General features: G+C 34.2%; 1 protein-coding gene across 11 annotated transcripts in view; it reads right to left on the reverse strand.

Annotated features, from left to right (window-relative positions):
• ARHGAP12 (Rho GTPase activating protein 12) overlaps positions 1-13,276 on the reverse strand; it is a 133,325-nt gene that overhangs the window by 45,690 nt on the left and 74,359 nt on the right. For all 11 annotated transcript variants that reach the window (XM_088789599.1, XM_019731496.3, XM_019731493.3 and 8 more), the window contains one exon: positions 8,291-8,352. In XM_088789599.1, coding sequence (XP_088645725.1) covers positions 8,291-8,352 — 62 coding nt within the window. The remainder of the gene's footprint in view (positions 1-8,290; positions 8,353-13,276) is intronic.

Here is a 13,276-nt window from a genome sequence, read left to right on the forward strand (position 1 = left end):
AGGTGTACAAAGCAATGTAATAGACATTTACACCTCTCAAAAAGTGATAGCCTCCCTCCCCCAATCTACTACCCCTCTGACATCGTATATAGCTGTTACAGTTCCGCTGACTCTATTCCCTATGCTGTACTCCACATTCTGTAAATATATATATATATATATATATATATATATATATAGAATTATAGTTGACATTATTATTCAGCTTCAGCTTGAGATGTACACTGCAGTGGTCACCAATGGCATTTTTAAAGAAACAGAACAAAAAAAATCATCAAATTTGTATGAAACTACAAAAGACCCTGAATAGCCTCAGCAATCCTGAGAAAAAAGAACAAAGCTGGAGGTATCATACTCCCTGACTTCAAAGCGACAATAATCAAAACAGCATGATACTGACAGAAAAAACAGACACACAGGCCAATGGAACAGAACTGCGAGCCCAGAAATAACCTACATATATATGGGCAAATAATTTTTGACAAAGGAGACCAAAACACACAATGGAGAAAAGAAGGCTTTTTCAATAAATGGTGCTGAGAAAATTGGAAAGCCACATGAAAAAAAAATGAAACTAGAGTGCTACTTGTCACCACATACAAAAATTAACTCAAAATGGATCAAAGACCTAAATATAAGACCTGAAATAATGAAATACACAGAAGAAAACATAGGCACTAAAATTATGGGCCTTAGTCTTAGAATTTTATGAATTTGACCCCAAAGGCAAGGGAAGTAAAGGCAAAAATAAATGAAACTATATTAAACTAAAAAGCTTCTGCACAGCAAAAGAAGCCATCAAAAAAACAAAAAGGCAACCAACTGAATGGAAGAAAATATCTGCAAACAGTACCTCTGAGAAGGGACTAATATCCAAAAATATATAAAGAACTCATACAACTTAACAAAAAAAACAATCAATCCAACTAACAAATGGGCAGAGGACCTGAACAGATACTTCTCAAAAAGACATACAAATGGCCACTAGATATATGGAAAGATGCTCAACCTTACTAGCTATAAGGGAAATTCAAAACAAAGCCACAGAAACATACCACCTCACACCTGTTAGAATGGCTATTATCAACAAGACAAGTGTTAAAGAGGTTGTGGAGAAAAAGGAACCCATATGTATTGCTAGTGGGAATGTATATTGGTACAGCCACAATGGAAAACACTATGAAGATTCCTCAAAAAATTAAGAATAGAGCTACCATCTGACCCAGCAATCCCTTTTCTGAGTATCACCCAAAAAACTTAAAAACATTTATTTGTAAAGATGTACATACCCCCCTGTGTTCATTGCAGCATTATTCACGATGGCTAAGATATGAAAACAACCTAAATGTCCTTGGCTGGATGACTGGATAAAGATGATGTGGTACATATCTATAACGGAATACTACTACTCAGCCATAAGAAAAGAAGAAATACTGCCATTAGCAACAACATGGATGGATCTAAAGAATATCATGCTAAGCAAAATCAATTTTAAAAAAACAAGAACGATATGATTTCACTCATATGTGGGATATAAAACAGAAAACGACAAACGAACAAACAAAATTCATGGACACAGACAACAACAGTACAATGGTTACCAGAGGGGAAAGGGGGTCGGGGAGGTAGGAAAGGGTAAAGGGGGTCAAATATACTGCGACGGAAGGAGACTTCACTTTGGCTGGTGAACACACAATGCACTATATGATATAGTATAGAATTATATACTTGAAATTTATATAATTTTATTCACTAGTATCACCCCAATAAATTTAATAAAATTAAGAAAAAATAAAAAAATAAAAATGAAAGAATGAAACTGGACCCAGATCTTATACCATTCAAAAAAGAAATTAACTCAAAATAGATTAAAAATTCAAAAGTAAGACCTGAAACCATAAAACTCCTAGACAAAAACATATGAATAAAGCTCCCTGATATGGATCTTGGTAATAATTTCTTAGATATGACACAAAAAACACAGCAACAAAATAAAAAATAAACAAGTGGGATTACGTTAAACTAAGAACTTTCTGCACAGTGAAACAAACCATCAACAAAGTGAAAAGACAATGTATGGAATGGGAAAAAAATTTGCAAATCATATACCTGTTAAGGGGTTAATACTCAAAATACATAAAGAACCCACACAACTCAACAGCAAAAAAGAACCAATAACCCAATTTAAAAAATGGGCAAAAGACCTGAATAGACATTTCTTCAAAGAAGATACATGAAAGGCCAACAGGTATATGAAAATATGTTCAACTAGTCATTAGGGAAATGCAAATTAGAACCAAAATGAGATATCTCCTGACACCTGTTAGAATGACCATCATCAAAAAGATAAAAGATAGGGCAGCCAGATGGCTCAGTTGGTTAGAGCGAGCTCTGAACAACAGGGTTGCCGGTTCGATTCCCACATGGGCCAGTGAGCTGCGCCCTCCACAACTAGATTGAAGACAACGAACTGCCGCTGACCTTGCGGAGGGGCAGCTGGATGGCTCAGTTGGTTATAGAGCGTGAGCTCTCAACAACAAGGTTGCCAGTTCAGTTCCCACATGGGAATGGTGGGCTGCGCGCTCTGCAACTAAAGATTGAAAAACAGTGACTGGACTTGGAGCTGAGTTGCACCCTCCATAACTAGATTGAAGGACAACGACTTGGAGCTGATGGGCCCTGGAGAAACACACTGTACCCCAATAAAGTATTTTTTTAAAAAAGATAAGACATAACAAATAATGTGGAGAAAGAGAAACTTTGTGTACTGCTGGTGGGATTGTAAATTGGTATAGCCACTATGGAAAACAGTATGGAGGTTCTTCAAAAAAATAAAAACAGAACTACCATATGATCCAGCAATTCCACTTCTGGGAATATATCCAAAGAAAACAAAAACACGAACTCAAAAAGATATATGCAACCCCATGTTCAAAACAGCATTGTTTACAATAGCTCAGACAAGGAAATAACCTAAGCATCCATTGATAGATGAATAAAGAATTAGTAATATATGTGCATACAATGGAGTATTATTCAGCTATAAAAAATGAATAAATCTTGCCATTATGGTAAGTGAAATAAGACAGAGAAAGATAAATACTGTATGATCTCACTTATATGTGAAATCTTATAAACAAAACAAAACCTCATAGAAAAAGAGATCAGACTGGTGGTTACCAGAAGTGTACGGTGGGGGAAGGAGAAATTAGAGGGGGGTGGTTGACAGGTAAAAACTTCGTTACAAGATAAATAAGTACTAGATATGTAATGTACAAAGTAATAACTGTAGCTAACACTTTTCTATGCTACATAAGAAAGTTATTAAGAGAGTAAATCCTATGAGTTCTCATCACAAGGAGAAAATATTTTTTTCCATTCTTTTCTTTTTATTCTATCTATATGAGAAGACAGATGTTAGTTGAATCTATTACAGAATCATTTCACAATATACGTAAATCAAACCATCATGCTGCACACCTTAAACTTATACAGTGATGTATGTCAAGTATTTCTCAATAAAACGGGAAAATTTTTTAAATTAAAAAATGTTTACTACTACTGAGTTTCTGTTTTTCCTTTTATTGCCTGTTGTTTTTGTTTGTGGTTGTTCATGCTACTTATCTGGTGAAAAAGCTATTCTTAATGATTAATAGTCATAGTGGATCTATTCTTAGTGATTTATCATTTTTAAGTACTCACCTTTGTGATGCGTAATGCTTTTACCCTGAATTGAAAGAGTGTTATTAAGATCCCTATTCCCACTTTTTAAAAATATCTTTGATGTGACTTTTTGCTTTTTTCAACTTTTCTGAATAATATTTTAGATGTCTCTTTTGAATTTAGTGGGGTTTTGTTTTGTGTTTCAGTCTGAGTACCTTTTTCTTTCAACAGATGAGTAAAGTCCACTTAGATTTGCTAATATTGAGATGACAGATATATCTGGTACTTGTTCTGTCATCATTTTGTTATATTTTCCATTTATTTTGTTTTGTGTGGATCTCTTAAAATATTTTGGATTTATTTTTATTTGTAAATTTATTTATACTCAATGTTCTATTTCTTTAGATAGTATCTAGTGACTCCCCACACTGAAAAATGCTAAAATATATTTCCACTTCAAATAAACATTTTTGGTTTAGCTTTTCAAAATAAAAAAAACTGGAGATCTAAGATGGCGGAATAGATACATACTGTGCCTGCTTCCTTCTGTGAACACATTAGAATTACAACTAAATTATAGATCAACCTAGAGAACCATCTGAAGTCCAGCTGAACAGAAGTTTTATAACTAAGGATAGTTATAGTTATCCTTAGCTTTCTCTCCTGCAGCCTTAGCCTTCAAGGTCACTAGGACCTCACCTAAGCAGCCAACAGACAGCGGGCTTTGGTTCAAAGAGCCTGAGTTCATACTGTAAGAAAAGAAGAGGAACAACCACTAAAAATGTTTGATTTAACAAGGAAGTTTGTACCTGGTGAAATGTATGTTATTAATAAATTGTATTTCTTCTTTTTATACAGTACAAAAAATGTTCTAAACTATAGAATAAACATGTGGGAACAAATACTGAATATTTGAAGAGTGAATTAATAATTTCCTCAAGGACTGAAGCACTTGGAATGAACTGCAAGCAGAATTAGTCACATTTTTTTCCTGAAAAAAAAAAAAGGACTAATGGACATACTTTTGTTATTTAGACTTGATTATCTGGCAAGTAGACATTGTATCAAAAAATAAAGATCTAAAAAATAAATCAGTCATTTCAAAGAAAATAAATGATAGTACTTGTTGACTTGTGGGATGTTCAAACTGGATTCAGGAAAGAAAGGGCACTCGAAATCTAATTGAAAGCATTTGCTGGATACTGGAGTGCTGCGGAGAATTTCAGAAGGGTAGTCAGCCTGTTTTACTGACCACAGTAAAGCCTCTGTGTGGACTGTGAGAAGCTATGGGTTGCTCTGAAAGCAACGGGCGGCGTGCCGCACACCTCAGCACTCGACTGCCCCGATGTGTAACCTGTGCTGTGGACAGGAAGCCACTGTCAGGACAGAATATGGAGACAGGATGGTTTCCTACAGGCAAAGGTGCCAGATAAGGGTGCATCCGATCTCCCTCTTTGTTTAATCTGTACGCAGAACACATTATACACAAAATTGGGCTAGACTCAGAGAAAGGAGGAGTGAGAATTGTTGGAAGAAATATCAGTAACTTAAGATACGCAGGTGATACCATCTTATTGGTGGAAAGTAGCCATGATTTGAAACGACTTCTGATGGAAGTGAAAGAAGAAAAGTGCCAAAGCAGGACTGCATTTGAACATCTAGAAGATAAAAATCATGACTACAGAAAACACACAACTTTAACATAGACAATGAAGACTCTGAAATTGTTAAAGATTTTGCTAACCTTGGTTCAGGCATCAATTCAAATGGAGACTTCAGTCAAGAAATCAAGAAAGGCTGAGACTTGGAAGGGCAGCAATAGAAGAATTAAGAAAGATCACGAAAACCAAGGATGTGTCATTAGACACCATTAGATCATCCACACTCTCATATTCCCAATTACTATGTACGGATATGGAAGTTACACAGTGAAGAAAGCTGATAGGAAAAAAAATGATTCATTTGAAATGTTGGAAAGAGCTCTACAGATACCCTGAACCACCAAAAAGACAAACAAGTGGGTCTCAGAGCAAATTAAACCTGAAATATCGCTGGAGGCAAAACTGACAAAACTGACATGCTCCTACTTTGGACACCTCATGAGAAGGCAGGGTTCTTCTGAAAAGACAGTGATGCTAATTTAAATAGAAGATAGCAGGAAAAGAGGAAGACCAAATATGAGACGAACTGATTCCATAAATGACGCCACTGGCATGAGTCTCCAGGAGCTTAGTAGGGCTTCTGAGGAGAGGACAGTGTGGACATCACTCATTCATTGGGTGGCCAGGAATGACTGAAGGGCACATAATACACATTTGTTGACAATAAAAAATTAAGGTTTTCAGATAGAAAGTAGTTTTTAGAAAACTTGGCATGTCTGCCACTACAAAGTTGACAATTTTCCAATACTTAATGACTTTTCTGATATTATTGATTTGTGATTCTGTGATATTATAAAATAAAATGTGTCAACATCTGACAATCAGTAAACTTAGTAAACCAATATTTTCCAAATGACCTACAAGACACTACAAAATTATGCATGGGTAAAGATTCATTCAAAGTGCAACACACACCCATGAATTTTAATGTAACTGAGTAATGAAAGTTTACTGATGGTTTTTCAGTTTTCATTGCAACTAACATTTGTGGAGTTTTGGTGCAGCAGAAATATATTCACAGTTATTTGAGAAGGCTATTAAAATACTCCTTCCTTTTCCAAATTTATCTATGTAAGGGAGTATTTTATTCACATACTTCGACCAAAATAATGTATTACAACAGATTGACTGCAAGCAGAGATGAGAATCCAGCTTATCTTTCAGAGAATCCAGCTTATCTTTCGTTAAGCTAGATATCAAAGATTTGTGAAAATGTCAAACAATGTCATGCTTTTCATGGAAAAAATTTTTGTATTAGAAAATACAACGGCTTTTCTTCATAAAAATATTATCCATGTTAAAATGTACCACGGTTATTAGTTTTAAGAATTAATGAATATTCTTAAAATTTCTGTTTTAACTTCTCACAGTAAATATCTATAAACTATATGAACAAAAGTTGTTTGCAGTAATCTATGATTTTTAAGAGTTTAAAGGGATCCTCAGAATAAAATATTTGAGAACCACTAATATACAGGAAATTAAGACTATTTTGTTCAAACCTTATAAATATATTTTGAAGATGATGAAATGGATATTCTTAGGAAAACATAAATCACCAAGAGTATTCCAAAAGAAGTAGAAAATCTAAAAGACTAATTATTAGTTAAAACAACAACAATGAAAACGCACAAAACATCCAAAGAATTATCTGCACTATGTCAAAAGAGAGAAAGAGAAAAACAAAGACCCAATTTACAAGTTACTTCTACCAAAGAACAGTTTAAGGAACAGATAATTGCAGTATTTGTAAAGCTATTTTAGAGCACTTAAAACTTCTAAGTACTAAAACCTGGCAGAGACAGTTCAATTAAAGCAAATCTAAAAAGCTAAACTACATGTAAATTTTAAACTCTTTCTTAAACAACAGACTGATCTCATTTTGACTATAAAATTATAGCATTTTAGCAGTTTTTAAAAACTTGGGAAAACGCAACTTAGCTTACAAAGAGTTGATTTCTTTAATTCATTAGGAGGCACTACACTTTAATCAAAAAAAGCCAACAACCCAATAGAAAAACAAAGGGTATGAACTGACAATTCAAAACAACAAAAAAATACAAATGGCTTATGATACTATACCTCTCACACACACACGAAAAGCAAACGAAATTACCATTTTCTCTCTAATCTCTATTAGCAAAAATCAAATATGACAGCATATTGAACTGGCAGAAATCCACTACTACTGGGAGGTGTGGACTGATTCAGTGCCTCAGAGAACAATTTGGAACACTCAAAATGACCACTGCATATGGCCTAGAAATTCCACTTTTGTAAAATTTATTCTATAGGCATATTTGCATAATTGCAAAATGAATTATGCAGGATACTAGGTATAATATTGTTTGTAATAGCATAAAAAAATGTAAACATCCTAAATGTCTCCCAAAAGACAGGTATATTCACATACTTGCAAATAAACAATAGTTAAATAAACTGATAAAGCCACACAATGTGTAACTATGCAGCAGTCAGAAACACAGTAGTAGTTCTACATGCAATGAAATGGAACCATCTCCAGGTTAAACTGTCAAAAGGTTATGTTTAAAAAATTAATCTATGCTATCTCTAGAGTACAACACTATATATCTCATTAGATTTAACTGGTTGCCTATGGGGAAGGAAATGTTGGCTGGGTGACTAACTTTTGACTAACTATTTTGTGTACCTTTGTTTTTTGCCATGTGCATTTACTTCTTATTGAAAAATATTTTTTAACAAAGCTAATGCTTGCTGAGAATCCTCTGCCTTATCATCTCTGAATTTAATATTACCTTAAGTAATACCAAAATGAAAATTTTCATGATTTCATGATAATCCTACATAAATTATATTAGAAAATATATTATTTGAAATTCTTATGAACCTTTTGAACATTTCTACTAGAATATAACTATATTCATAGTTTTTATTTATTTCAATCAAATGAAACAAGTCAGAATATTTGTGATTTGTGTACTTACCGAACCTTTTTTCCATTTTCAGTAATTTTTGTTACATTTAATAATCCAAATTTCTCTTGACCCTATGGAACAGAGTAATACACTATGTATATCATTCATATAGATAATGAAGTCCAAATGCTTACATGACAGAAATAAAATGATCTGATACTCTAAAAATTAGCTTAAAAAAAGATTAGTTAGTATGTGTTTCATTCTAGAGCACATTAAGAATATAACTTCCTAATACTTCTGTAAAGTTATTTTCAGTAATTTTATAATTAAACACTTCCTCTTCTCAAGTCATAGCAGCCATAAGGTATTTTGCTGTCAAATTGGATTTCCATATAAATGCTGCAAATCAGAATTAGAAAAATGATTTATGACTTTCTGTTCAAAGAGACTGATACAATGCTATAATGATAAATACCACAAAAAAATGAGTTAGTTGATATCAAAAATAGTGACATAACTTTATCATCAAACCCTATGAAGGCAAAATCCACTGTGCTCAAGTTAAATGTTATCTTAAAATGCTTCCAGGTAGAATTTTAAAAGCACTGTCCCTGTTGCGTTAGCTTCCTATATTCAAGTAAATTTAATCAAAATGAGTTAGTGCCTATAGTAATCATCAACATTAGTAAGCACTGTATGTCCATGACAGACCAATTTTACTTCAACTGAAACACACACACACACAAACACACACACATACAGAAAAAATTATTACCAATTCAGAATTTATTTCTATTTAACTCACATCTCAGCTATTTTTCTCCATGTACTTTAATTACAAAAAAAATTTTTTTTTCTTGTATGGAAGATAAACATAATATTACATATTCTCTCAGTAATGCCTAAAAGATAATGTTTGAAAATTTTGCCTGGTCTGATAAAAACTAACGTCTATAGACAAAGCTGACAAACTGTTGTTGATTCACATTTTTGGTATATAAGGAACTAGGGAAATACTCACATGATGTTTTACTATAATTTTTTCATAAAGCATAGGTTAGATCGCCTTAGATATGCAAGTCTGATACGTCTCATGCTCCTTGTTCCCTCTCAACAAAAACATCAATTACATAGTTATAACTATGCATAGGATGTTCGGTGAGAACATTCCCCATTTACTACCCCAATTTACTATCAAAAGCAGAGAGGAAAACAATTGTCAATAATACAGGAATTAACTAACAACACTAATCTGAGAGGATGGGCGCTGGTTATGTGAGCACTGAACTGGCAGAACCGAGAGGCAGAGATCAAGCCTATTAAAAATGCCGAAGCTGGAACTGTGTGGGGCAAGAAAGCAGAGGCAGGAAAGAAATACAGGTGTCACAACACGGAGGGATACCAGTAGTGACAAAGAGCCCAAGGATGAGAGAAACTCTCTAAATCAGGGATTCTTACCTCAATTAATAGATGGACTGAAACTGATACAAAATTGTGCATGTACATAGGGTGTCAAAAAAATGTACAAACATTTTAAGAAAGGAAAACTGAATACTCAATATATACCAATGAATAAAGATGACTACAAGTCACATTTGACTTCTGCAATTACAAGAGGTGCTCAAAGTAGTTACCATCGTCATAATTTTAAAACAGTTTTTTTTCCTTTCTTAAAATGTGTATACATTTTTTTGTTGGCACCCTCTTCGAGGAAAGGGTCCAGAACTTTCACAAAATTCTCACAGGGATCAAGACCCAAACACTAATGCTCTAAGTATTAAGCACTCTAACTTGAACATAAAATAAGAACAAAATCTGTCATATCCAAAATATTCAAATACAAAAACAATTACCATACAATGCGGTAAGTGCTATAAGCAAGGTGTAGCTAACTCAACCTGGGTAAGAAAGGATGAGTAAGAGAAGGCTTCGGAGACTGACACTTGAGCTAAAGAATAAGAGTTAGCTAGACGGAAAGAGGAGATGAAAATAACAGTACAAAGGCAAAGAAGCTACAGAGGGCATACCATACGTGAGGGCCTTTAAGTTCCACGAGTATTGGGTGAGCTGAAGTAGCAAGTAATGAGGCAGTAGAAGGAATGAACTAAGAAAGGGTGGCAGACTGGGATCTAACTAGAATACTATTCTAATAATCACTCTAAGAGCTGTTGAAAAGCTGAGCTAGGACAGTGACAGTGAGAGTGCAGAGGGCCCGAATTTGAGAGAGATTATGACAGAATGGACAGGGACTGGATGTGAGGGTGAGGGGCAAGATCGGAAGGAAACTCCCAAGCTTGAGCAACTGGGTAGATGGTGGTATCTCAGCTTCAATGACACTTTTTTAGAGCTTTCCCTGACCACTCCTATGTAGGAGCTCCTCCACCCTATTTCCTACTGCCCCTAGTTGGTTTCGTTTGTTGCACTTAATGCAAAGTACAACTACAATCTATTATTTATTCGCTGTCTACTCCATCAGGCTGTATGCTGGGACCACATTTGTTCCCACATCTGGTCATCAACATATGACCAGTGCTAGTACAGCTTTTAGCATGTAGTTCAACACATATTTGTTGGAGAAATTAACCAACAACTGGGCAGTGCTATCACAAGAAGAAAATATAAGAAAGCTTTAACTTTCAAACACTTAAGTTTCTGAATCTGACATTAAAAAATGCCAAGTAGGCAGATGAATTATATAGGTTTGGCTATACAAGAGATTTGGGGGGGAAATTTAGATTTTTATTTCAAACTATCTGGTGTACTTTCTCTACTTTAATATGACTCAAAATCAACGAATGCTTTTGTGTTGCTTACTAAAATAATATCTAATGTAAAAATGCACATATCACACATGAATGTATCAGTCTAAATACAGTTGATACTTAAAGAAAACTTCATATTGAAAACAAGCAGAAATGTTTTAATAAGGATTAGCAAAATATGGTTAAATTTTAATCAAAAAGACTATAGTAAGACTATCCTACCCTAACGAGTCAAGAAGATAATAAAATGTCAGTTCTATTAAGTAATTTGGGAAAACTTTCACAGGTTCATAAACACTTTGCAGGCTCTAGAACTTCTAACCAATGTAGCATTCATTTCGTAAAACAGGCATTTCCCAGTACTAACAAGTATTATGTATCAAAATCAATAGAGTCCATCAAAATTCTTATCCTCAGTTAATCATATCATAATCGTTTCATACTAAGATTCTTTTAATACAGAAAAAGTAAACTTGCACAATGACATAGTTTTGAAAAAGAACCGGAAACTTCCAGAACAGGTACATCCACAGAGACAGAAGGCAAACTAGTGGCTGACAGCAGGGCGAGGGAGAGGGGAAGGGAGAGGGAAGGGAGATGGGGAAATGTGGAATGGCTGCTTAATGGGTATGTGTTTCCCTTTGAGGTGATGAGAATGTCCTGAAACAAGGTAGAAGGAATAGCTGCACACACTGTAAATATATTAAATGCTAGTGAATTGTGTAGTTTAAAATGGTTAATGGTTGATTTTATGTGAATTTCACCTCAATAAAAAAAACTTTTTTAAACCAGTTGTTATTTAAAAATTAGATATTCAAATTACGTTTTTTTCCAAAAAGGCTTTAGACTAGTATTATTCAACGAAAAAACTACCAAATTAGTCCACTAATACTTTTGTTAAAGAAGTGGTAAAATGTCCTTTTCTCTGAAATGGGTAATGCATTTGTTTATACAATAATTGGAAATACAGGTTAAACAGGTCAAGTTTCCAAACTGTATATCTAAAATTTTACTCAGCATTCAGTAATCTGGAACTTTAAAATGCATATTCTCATAAGCATACTGGGACAAATAAAAAAAATTAGATTCATAAATCAGCCCACAAAATCCTATTTAATCTGTAGTGTAGTCATACTGTAGAGAAACATATTATTATATGTTTAAAATATATACACTGCCTATTTCAAAAAAATGCTTTGAAGGGACTATGAAAAATAACAATAATGCATTTGAAAACTGGAAATGAAAAAAAAAGAACATGCTTAAAATTTATATTAAGGGATGGAACTTTAAATCTGGTTTGATTAGAAGAGATTGAAGGAAAATATCATGCTAAGTGAACAGGCCGGTCAAAAAAGACCACATACTGTATATGATTCTGATCATATGAAATGTTCAGAATAGGCAAATCTAATGAGAAAGAAAGATTACTGGTTCCGTAGGGTTTGGTGGGATCTAGAAGTAGAGGCATGATAGCAAATGAGCAAAGGGCTTCTTTGTGAAGTGATGAAAATATTCTAAAATTGACTGTGATGATGGCTGTACATACCTGAATATACTACAAACAACTGAACTGTACACTTTAAATGGGTGAATTGTATGCTATGTGAGTTACACTTCAATAAAGCTTTTATAAAAACAAAGTGAAACAAGAGTTTGAAGAGGTAGATGGGCAATTTGCTGAAATTGTAAGATGACATCAGTAGCTAACACTGATTATGGTATCATTTTCATTTCTAAATTTGTAGCTTCCTTTTTCTTACCACTAGACTTTATACCAACCAGATTTTAACTCACAAGAGGGAAAATAATATTTCCTTGTATTGACTGGGTAAGAATGGGAAAGACTAGGTGGAAACAAGGCGAAGGAGACGAGGGAGCAAAGGGCCAGGGAAGAAAGAAATCAAGGGGGGCAAAAGCCTTAGTGAGGAACGGGGAGACATTCATGGAAGAGGTGTTTCCCAGCATTCCCCACTGTGAGGGAAACGAGCAGAGGTGTGAAATCAGAGTGGCCTCTGGTGGAATTAACACAGCTGTTCATTGTTTTGTTTTGTTTTCACCTGAAGTTACACAAAGAATGAAACAGAATACTGGTGAGGCAGTTCCCTGTTATGGCCGTCAGAGGGTACCATGAGTCCAGGATGATCTAGTTGCTTTCAAACTTCAGAAAATGGCTAATGCATGGGGAAATAATTTGCAAACAGTCCTTTGTAACTCCACGTGGATCATTTACAAATTCCTGTTTCTAAAATTACCTGGAAATTCCCTTTTATCAAAACATAAATAACTT

This window comes from Rhinolophus sinicus, chromosome 1, assembly GCF_057876585.1.
Source record: "Rhinolophus sinicus isolate RSI-liver-muscle chromosome 1, RSI-T2T, whole genome shotgun sequence".
NCBI classification, from domain to species: domain Eukaryota; kingdom Metazoa; phylum Chordata; class Mammalia; order Chiroptera; family Rhinolophidae; genus Rhinolophus; species Rhinolophus sinicus.